This window comes from Propithecus coquereli, unplaced genomic scaffold, assembly GCF_000956105.1.
Source record: "Propithecus coquereli isolate 6110/MARCELLA unplaced genomic scaffold, Pcoq_1.0 Scaffold18, whole genome shotgun sequence".
Taxonomy (NCBI): Eukaryota; Metazoa; Chordata; class Mammalia; order Primates; family Indriidae; genus Propithecus; species Propithecus coquereli.
The window spans coordinates 11,408,271-11,418,611 of NW_012142745.1; the positions used below are offsets into that span (position 1 = coordinate 11,408,271).

Consider the following 10,341-nt stretch of genomic DNA (forward strand, 5'->3'; position numbering starts at 1 on the left):
ACTAAAAATATATAGAAAAATCTAGCCGGGCATGGTGGCGCATGCCTGTAGTCCCAGCTACTCGGGAGGCTGAGGCAGGAGGATCACTTGAGCCTGGGAGTTTGAGGTTGCTGTGAGCTAAGATGACGCCACAGCACTCTAGCCCGGACAACACATTGAGACCCTGTCTCAAAAAAAAAAAAAAAAAAAAAGAAAATGCCAATGGGCCTACAGTAATACCACAATTACAGAGCAAAGAGAATCATACCAATTGAACAACCTCTCTCCTTCATAAAGGCCCCAATAGATAAATGCAAATATACAGAAAAGGAAGAACAACTATTGTGCTTATGTAATCTCAATGCCTAAACAAATGTTATACTAAAGAAAAGATAAATATCCTACTTTCCTTTAAAAGTGTTAAAATGTTTAAACATGTATATACTAAAAAGTTAGAAATAGTAAAGTATAGGTATGTGAACCAGAAGTTTATTGATATAATATTACAAGTAGGGCACAGATTTGTGTCTTCACTATAAAAATAACCTAGAGAGATTCACTATAAAAATGATTTGCTATATTCACTATAAAAACAATAGAGTGGCCTCATTGAGAAAACATTTGAAGTAATCTTCATAGTAAGGGAAAGAATATTTTACTGGCTAGACAAGTGTTTTGATAGACCTTGTTTTTTCCTAATTTATAAGTGGAATTCATATGTAAAAACTAGATTTGCTTCTGTAGAAAGGAGAATAATTTAAGTATTATAAAAGCCTGGCACCTTTGTTTCCACTACATAAATCTAGAAACAGTGCTACAAATAGTGGCCAACTATTTAACTTCTAATTCTCATGTCTTATTTCTTTAAAAAGAACATCATATGTTACTGATTATCACAATGAACTAGAGCACATATTTATTTTGAGCCTACAGAAAGATTATCTCAGTCCACTATATTTTTAAAAGTAAATTTAAAGAAATGAATGGCACTCCTTTGTCTTGCTCATTATAGAACCAAATTCCTCCAGGGTGACCGAATAATCATTACTATTTTATCTTACGTAAATCCCCTATTTACTTAAAAATATTTCACATATCCAATTTCCCCAAAGTTTTAAACACACTTTGTAATGGCAATTTTAAAGCCAGATTTTTAAAAATCTCTTTGGCAACAACCCTTTACAATATTAATTTATACTAATTTCTCCGTAACCTTGAAGCTTTAACTCACGATCTGTCCTCTGGCCCAGCCCCGTAACCCCTGATTTTTATCCTGCATTGCCAGGTCCATTGATTCCACCTCCTAGATAATTGCTCTTGCCCTTCTCCAACCCCAGACAGCCCCTGATTACACTTTTCATGTCTATTTGGGACGCAGTCTAGTCTTTCTTCTGATCTTAACCCTTACCGTCCTGGTTCCCATCTGCCGACTCCAATGCCCTTCAAGAAAGGGTTATCTTTCCAAAAGGAAATTCTGATCATATCACATAGATAACAGTCATCCCTTAAAGTCTAAATAGCTGAAAATAGCAAACATATGAATTACTGTTTATCTGGGTAAACTCACCAAAATTTTTAAAACCTATGTGGTCCATGACTATGTAACATGGGAAAAAACATGAATCAGAACACTTTCAATTACATATATTCATCTGGAAGATTTAAAACACTAATTGAAATTATCATTTTTTAAAGAGTAATAAAAATGTTTTATGACACATAAAATAGGTTCATATTTTACCTGATGGGTTAGCCTTTGGGTAAGCAATGGGAGGGAATCTGCCACAAAATGAAATTCATCTGGTGTGATACTTTGGCAGCAATTGGCTGCAATTGCTAGTGCATTTCTTTGGGCATTTATGCTGAAGAATTCTAGGTACAGCAAGCAGTCTGCCAAACCACCCTAAAATATAGAAAACTGTTAAGGTGAAGAAAAATCCTTTCTCAATAATAAAAAAAAATTAACTCCAAAAATGTCTAGCAAATCACCTTGCAAAGGACATGTGTATCTTTCAGAGACTGCAATTAAGGAGCTAGTAACAAAGGTGGATTTAAAATCCAACATTAAATGAAACATGAAACATACGCCCTTTGGTAACAACACTTACCGCCTGCAGAATGGCTTTGCTGTGTCTCCGTGACAACATCTCCAAGGCAGTCAAGGCCTGTTCTGCCACATCAATACACTGAATAACTTGCAGCTGAAAACATATCAATAGGTTAAGTTAAGGTTCTCATTTAAGCTATTTTCTACTAACTTATCTTCTAAATAAATAAACATGCAGAAGATATTTTATATGTCTAATTTCCATCAATCTATACTGCTTCTAACATGAAACCCACCATAGGAAATGAGTCACTTAGGAGGTTAAACTATAAGGTAAAGCCAATAACTATTGTATTCTAAGATGCTGAAAAATATGTTTTACATAGAAAAAAACCAAACCCAATTACATAACTTTAAATCTTCATATTTAAAATAAATGTGTTGTTTTACATAACAAATTTTAAAAATCAGGTTTTAAATTTTATGCCATATTCCAAGTTTATCAGATAAAGTAAATTTTATTGCACATTTAAAAAGTAAAAGGGTCCATAAGACAGACCAAAAACACAACCTACTATAGACCATATGAAAAAGTTTCCTTTCTCCAGTGACTCAACTTTATGACCTTGAGCAGGGCACTCTGTCCCAGCCTTCTCAGCTATATAATGAGCATATAAATAGCTATCCAACCTCACTGTGATGTTTTCTAGAAATAAGATGACTTTTAATCAAGTGCATTAAGTTCTTATCTGAAAGACATTAAGTATAAAGCTGGGCTGATTCTATAAATGATTTATTGGCTTCAAGTTCAAACTACTGGTCTGCTGAACATGAACTATTTTCCTGAAATTTTGGCTAAAAAATATACTTTAGTTAGATAATGGAAGCTGAAATTCAACAGTTCTAAACTTGATTCCCCATGCCTACTTTTGAACAAGCTGGGTAAAGTAAGTTGGGCAAAAGTAGGATTACCTTTTCTAAAAAGACAGGAATAGCATCTACCACAACAGCAGATGATCGAGGAAGTGCTTCCATCATGTATGTTAAGGCTCGACAAGCATGGTTCATCTGGAAAAGAATGGATTTTACTCAATAAAAACTCAAAATGTAAATGTAGAGTGTTACAAAAAATACAGTTTATACTTACAATATCAAAATTATGCTCCATCTGCAGTAAAGTTATCTGTTAAAAAGATAACACAGTATATTAGAGAAGCTATATTCTTAGACAAAAATCCTAGTATTTCTTCTTTTTCCACTTCAAATGAAATGGAAAGTATCATTCAAGACTTTTATCACAAAAGATAAAACCTAGCATGCATACACAAGAAATTATTAGACTTAGTATGGTATTCCTCACAGGCCACTAGATAGCCATCACCTCACAATTCAAGTCAAAACCAAACCCTTCCTGTGACTTCCAACCAACCCCTTTGGTAGATTTAAAACCCTCTTCAGGAGTCCACTAACATATCACTGAGGACTTATTAGTGTCAAAAAATACTGGATACATAAATGAACAGAACCAGTAATGCATTGACATTTGATAACAATTGTTATCAAAGATTCAGGACCATGGCTTCAACTGTGGTGAACAAGCTTCTCTAAAAAAGATAAGCACCACTGAACTCAACTGTAAACTATATAGTAAAAGGATTTTAAACACAACCTTGATCACATCAGAAACTAATTATGCACTAATTAAAAGCCAAATTAATACAATTAGTCCACATTTGCATGTCTAAATTTGTGATTTTTATTTTAGTTTTTCCTGTGGAAAAACCTTAAACAGATTCCAGCCAGTTTCTCTAACGAGGTAATGCAAAACTGCCATGTTTTTATACTCTATCCTCCTGAAGCAGCTGAGTCAAAGAAATTTCCTTCTTGAAGGGGAAGACAGTCATTCACTGTCTTCGAGTTCAATGGAAATTTTTAAATGTACCAAATTTAAACTGTAAAGTACCCTTCAATTAAATGTATAACTATGATAAAAGCCATCAGATATTCTAATACAATACTCATTTGAGTGTCTTCTCAGTTCTGAAATATGCTGGGGAAAGTATATCCACATACTGGAAGTCTTGAGAACTATTTTTTGTTAAAAAAAAAAAACCAAAAAAAAAACCACAAACATAAACGCTAGATCTTAAGATCAAACAAAACTCTGCCTCAAATCACATATAATTAGCCACTTAAAACACTTAGCTGAATTTGAAAGGAGTGTCACCTTAGAAGATCCCCAATTCTTAAGATAGAACTAACCTCATAAAACCATGTTTGGTAAGGACTGTTGTAAATAGATTCACTTTCATCAAATATGACTATTTATGATCACACAAATGTATTGTGATGAACATATATTAACAATATCTTGTGATAAAAGATAAATCTGGACCACTCATTTACAACAGCCACAGTTGGCAAGAGCCAACACTTAACACAAGTCAATTATGTGCTTAAATCTAATCAATTAACCATCAGGTTAAGCAAGCTAGATTATGTGTCACCATTTCTGCCTAGACTTAATGGCTTCTTTATTTAACTAACAAAAACTAAATTTTAACTGTAAATAGAATAAGATAAGCCCAGTTCTTTGTTATTTATTTTTTAATGAACAAAAAAAAGTTTAACTGAGGTGACAGAAGCCAGCTATTGAACAAATAAATCAGCAATCTGTGAACTGATATTAACATAAGCAAAATCTGAAAGTATAAAGGCCAAATTGTTGTCATAAAACATTCAGACAGTGACATACGAATCTTTTACCAGAATGGAACCAATAAGATTTGAGAACCAACCGAGTTTTATTATCTGGAGGTCTGACTGGCAAAAGGTGAAGAACTGGATCTATCTTTTATCAAACCTGCCAGAGCTGAACCATCCAACAAGTAGGAATAGGCAGAATGAAGATTTTGTCACCTTGCATTCCACAGGCCTTTCTTTGCTCAGCTCTCTCTATAACTCGATAATGTGATCAAATGAGACAATCTGGTATACCAACCTTAACTTCATTTTTTGACACCTTTACTGGATATTGAAAAAGACACAGAATTTAATTAATAATTTCTGGGAGAAAATATGCTATAAATGTAATAGTGATGTTTATGTTAATCTTTTGCCAGTATTTGATTTGGACTTAAATTTCAATCTTATAGTCAATTTCTTTACTTTTGCACTAAGAAAATTACCAAGCCACTACATAAAAGCCAGTTTATTCTAAGGTACCTATATACATATGGTAACGGCAATTTTTCTTCCTGTTGCCGCATTAAAAAGCTTAGCATTAAATTAAGCTGTTTATAAATCTCTAATATCAAAATATCAACTCACAACTGTGTTGAAAAGCCATTTAAATGGCTTTTTTTTTTCCCTTGCTTAACATAAAACCTTTTAAACTAGAAGGAGCCACATGATATACTGGCTTGAGTGGTTTTCCCACGCACACACTTACCAAACATAAAACCTTTCTGGCCCACAAAGACAACCCAAAGTAAGCTGCTTCTTACTATTGCTCCATGATTAGCAAGTTGAAAGGGAAACATGCACGCTTTACATGGTAAGAGTCAAGGTATTACTGCTGAGGCAAACAACTTAAAACCAGTCACTTGAGTCTCAAAAATCAGATGATCATGCATCAAAAAAACAGCTTAGAAAATTTACTATCGTTAGCAGTCACTTCACAACATCTCTAAGTATGAAACAAAAAGCACCAAGCCATAACCTCCTGTTAGTTCTATCATGTTTTAAAATTCACAATTACAATAATCATGCATTCAGTAAAAAATAAGCAGCATTAACAGGACAACTGAGACAAGAAGAGGGGACAACTCTATGCTTACCAAAGCTGGAACAACACTCTTGACAGGAAACCCTCCCAGTGTCTCCTCATTTCCCATGACCAATAACTGACACATTTCTATAACTGCCTGAAGCTGCTGGCTTTCATCACTGGCTTGTAGTCCTTGCAATAGCTGCTGGGCTTTAGAACCTTCAGAGAAGAAAGAAATCATTATTTTTAAACATTTAAGAAAATTATTACTAGGTATAAGGAGTGACTCTAAATGGTAACTGGCTGATGATCTTTCTTGGATCCCAGTTAAAGGTCAGGTCTATACTAGGGTCAAGACATGCCACTGACATATTCAGGGCAGAATTAAATTAGTTGGATCTGCTCTCCATTAATTTGATCTCACAGTTACTTCTTTTTACTTGAGAGAAATTGGTTTTTAAAAGCAAAACCAAAAAGTCATATCCACAACACGAACTGACAGCTTTAACATATGTTTTTAAGGAAATACACAAAGTGAACAAAAGCTTTCTGTAATAACAAAAATTTGTTAAACTATGAGGCCCAGACTTCAAAGAAAATGTTATATACCTCTAAATACCTGCACCAGAGTAAATGGAATTCTGTTAACAGCAAAGGGCAAAGAAATAAAAACAAACAGAACAATGCGCCTAACAAAATAGGTTGAAATAATTAAGCATTCCATAACAACAGCAAAACTATTAGGCCCTTACATCTGCTCTCATTTCATGTGCAAATGTTAGCTATTGGAGCATTTCTACTTTTAAGACTCAACTCCGTTACCCAAACAAATGAAATACACTAAGACTCAACAACTGCAGAAAAATAAGTTATTGTTAAGCAGAATAAGACACTCAAAAATAAAGTCTACAAATGTGTTTCATTTTTCATGAACACCTTCCTATTGCAAACCATGATTAACTCAATTAATGCTTACCAAACTTACACTTGATGTTACTTCCAATCCCTTTTTCTTCTTACACATTGTGAAGTTAGGGACTCTTTGTGTATTGGATTTTTCCATTCTCATATCGCTAAGTATTGAAATGCACAGAGATGGGATATATGTTTGGAAACTGTCAATGAATGTGGAATATACACAAAACCCAAAGTTTTTTATTTCAGTTAAGCTTCAGTGATATTCCTGGGGGCAGAAAACTCTCAACAGGGCACATGGTAGCCCATGGAAGATTTCTCTAATATTTAAGACTGTGGCTAATGCATTCCATAACTATGGCTGCTTACCTAACCTGCACCATAATTAAAAGTTCCTCCAAAATCCTCCAAAAATATACTGCAAAAAAGTCAAATTTAGAGATACACCATTTTAAAAAGTTTAAACTAAATAATATCAATAATATAGATCTACCATTTTTGTGTTGAAATAACGTGGAAGGGAAAAAAAATTCACGAAAAGTAACTAGTGAAAGCAAAAGAATTCTCACTTGCTTCTAACTTCACTTTAAAGGGATAAAACAGTTATCAAGTATGTCCTAATTGCATAACTACCTAAAAGAGGAAAAACTGACACTTATATCACTGGATAGAAATTTGATAAACATTGATCCACATCTGGTTGTGGATATGGAACCCGCAGATAAGGAGGCCCAACCTTATTTATTGAAAAAAATCCACATACATATGGACCATGATGTTCAAAAGTCAAGTGCATATTAAAAAAAAAAATGGGCCTTTTTTCACAATGATTTTTATTTTTTGTTTTTTTTTAAGAGACAGGGTCTCATTTTCTCACCCAGGCTGGAGTACAGTGGCTCGAGCATAGCTTACCACATCCTCAAACTCATGGGCTTAGCGATCCTCCTACCTCAGCCTCCCGAGTAGGACTATCTATACACACACACACCACTACACCCAGTTAATTTTCAAAATTTTTTGTGGAGACAGAGTCTCACTATGTTGCCAGGTTGGTCTTGAACTCCTGGCCTAAGCAATCCTCCCTCCTAAGCCTCCCAAACTGCTGGGATTACAGGCATGAGCCACCCCACCTTGCTACAAAGATTATTAAAAAAGACATGTACTTTGTAGTAAAGACCTACCTAAATTAACTTTGTTTCATTATAGGCATCTTTAAGTAAAGATGGAATTATTTTTACTGGGAGTATATGGCATTGAATACAATTACTACTAGTAGAGTTTGGTGCCACTGCTTTGATTTTTGCCAAGGTACCAGCTATTTTACCCACCACTGCTTCTGCACTATCAGTTCAAATATCAAACACTAAGGCAGGAGGATCACTTGAGCCTAGGAATTCTAGACCAGTCTGGGAAACACAGTGAAACCCTGGAGCTACAAAAAATTAAAAAGTTAGCAGGGCATGGTGGTGCACACCTATAGTCCAAGCTACTAGAGAGGCTAAAGCAGGAGGATCACTTGAGCCCAGGAGTTTAAGGTTGCAGTGAGCTATGATGACACCACTGCACTCAAGCCCAGTAAACCAAGCAAGATCCTGTCTCAATCAATCAAACAAAACAAGCAGGATGCTGGATTTGGCCCTTGGGCAGTCATTTTCTGTCTCCTGATATGAAGGGGAAAGAGAAACCCACAGCATGATAGGGAATCACAGTCTAATGTGCTGGACTAAAATAGCCCCATCAGACATTTGCTGAGTTCTGGGACTGTGAAAAAAGCTAGAGGCTAAGAAGTTTTGCTAAGACAGAATAAAATCTCCTGCAGTCTAATAGTGCTTAGAAAGCAAAGTCCCACTAGAGAGAGGAGGCTTGCCTCAAACACAGCCAGCAACCGACTTCCTAAGATATGTCATATTTTGAAGTTGTTTCATTATTTAAGTCTGAGGAAACACAGATTTGCAAAGGACTCAGTCAAAATCATGGGAGGGCCACAACAAAGAAACAGGGTTCCGCCAGAAGTAAATTGGTCATACCAAAATTGCACCTCTGGTCAAACAAGCTGAAGTCCTCGCTGGAGTTAAAGCGATCAGCTCTGGAACCTTTCCTTTATGTTTAATTAAGAAAAAGAGGAAACCATCACTAGCAGAAAATATCATTTGAACCACTCAGTTCTTTTACACAAAATGTCCAGCATATAATTAAATAATTACTAGATATTATGAAAAGGCAGGAATATGGGACTGAGGATCAAGAGGGGGAAAAAGACATTAAAAGCAGACCAACACTTCTAGAATTAAAAGGCAAGTATCTTATGATTAGTGTATTAAAAATATAAGCAAAGATGGACAAAATTATTAAGAATATATAGAATTTCAACAAAGAACTGGCATCTACAAAAAATAAGAATTAAAGCACTATCCAGAACTGAAAAACATATCTGAAATTAAGAACTTGTTGAAGGTTTTAATAAAAGATTGAAGAAGACAACAGCAAAAAGAACTAGTAAATTCAAAAATTGGTCAATAGGAAGTTTCAAACTACAGAGAGAGAGAATAATTATGAAAATAAAACCAAAAATAAAACAGAGCCAGAAAGACATGCTGGATGCAGACCAAATTTTGAACATGTACAATCTTGATACTCCCCAAAGACAATATTTGAAAAGATAATAAGAACAATACTTTATAAAATGATGGCCAAAAATTTCCCAAAACTCAGGAAAGATATCAATTCACATATTCAAAGTCCAGTGAGACCCAAGCAATTAAGTGTCAAGGAAAACATCATCTCAGCCCAATACAGTCAAATTATTTTTAAAAATGTTTATTAATAAAGCATGTTTTTTTTAAAAGCCAGAGTAAAAAAGACATTGCCTTGAAAGGACAATAGTAAAACTTTTAAAGAGAACCTATAGAAGCCAGAAGACATCATAAAGTGCTAAGAATTTTATACCTGGAGAAAATATCCTTTAAAAATAAAGGCAAGATGTTGGCTTAGATGCGGTGAAAAGGGAATGCTTATACACTTTTCATGGGAATGTAAACTAGCACAACCCCTCCAAAAAGCAGTATGGAAAGTCCTCAAAGAACTAGAAGTAGACCTACCATTCAATCCAGCAATCCCATATTGGGTATATACCTAAAGGAAAAGAAGTCGTTTTATAAAAAATACACCTGCACCCAACTGTTATGGCAGCACAATTCACACTGCAAAGATATGGAACCAACTAAAGTGCCCAACAACCGATGAGTGGATAAAGAAAATGCGGTGCATATATACCATGGTGTACTACTTGGCCATAAAAAGAAACAAAACAATGTCTTTTGCAGCAGCTTAGATAAAACAAACCAGAGCCCACTACCCCCTAAATTAAGTATCTCAGTAAGGAAAAAACAAATAACCACATGTTCTCACTTGTAAGTGGGAGCTAAATGAGGAACATATATGGCCATAAAGTGGTGTAATGGTCACTGAAAACTAAGAAGGAGAGAGGGATAAAAATCCACCTATCAGGTACAATGTACACTATTCTGGTGAAGGGTACACTGAAAGCCCTAACCAGCATGAAACAATTCATCCATGTAACAAAAAATACTTGTACCCTGTAAATTTTTCGAAATAGGAAAAAAAAAAAAAA

The 10,341-nt window shown here is 34.8% G+C and overlaps 1 protein-coding gene across 1 annotated transcript in view; it reads right to left on the reverse strand.

Moving 5' to 3' along the window:
* The window catches only part of TRIP12 (thyroid hormone receptor interactor 12), a 196,259-nt gene that overhangs the window by 60,021 nt on the left and 125,897 nt on the right, over window positions 1–10,341 (reverse strand). The window contains exons 9-13 of the mRNA XM_012642477.1: window positions 5,866–6,014; window positions 3,174–3,209; window positions 2,999–3,094; window positions 2,088–2,180; window positions 1,721–1,882 (exon numbers count right to left, since the gene is read on the reverse strand). Of these exons, the coding sequence (XP_012497931.1) occupies window positions 1,721–1,882; window positions 2,088–2,180; window positions 2,999–3,094; window positions 3,174–3,209; window positions 5,866–6,014 (536 nt within the window). The remainder of the gene's footprint in view (window positions 1–1,720; window positions 1,883–2,087; window positions 2,181–2,998; window positions 3,095–3,173; window positions 3,210–5,865; window positions 6,015–10,341) is intronic.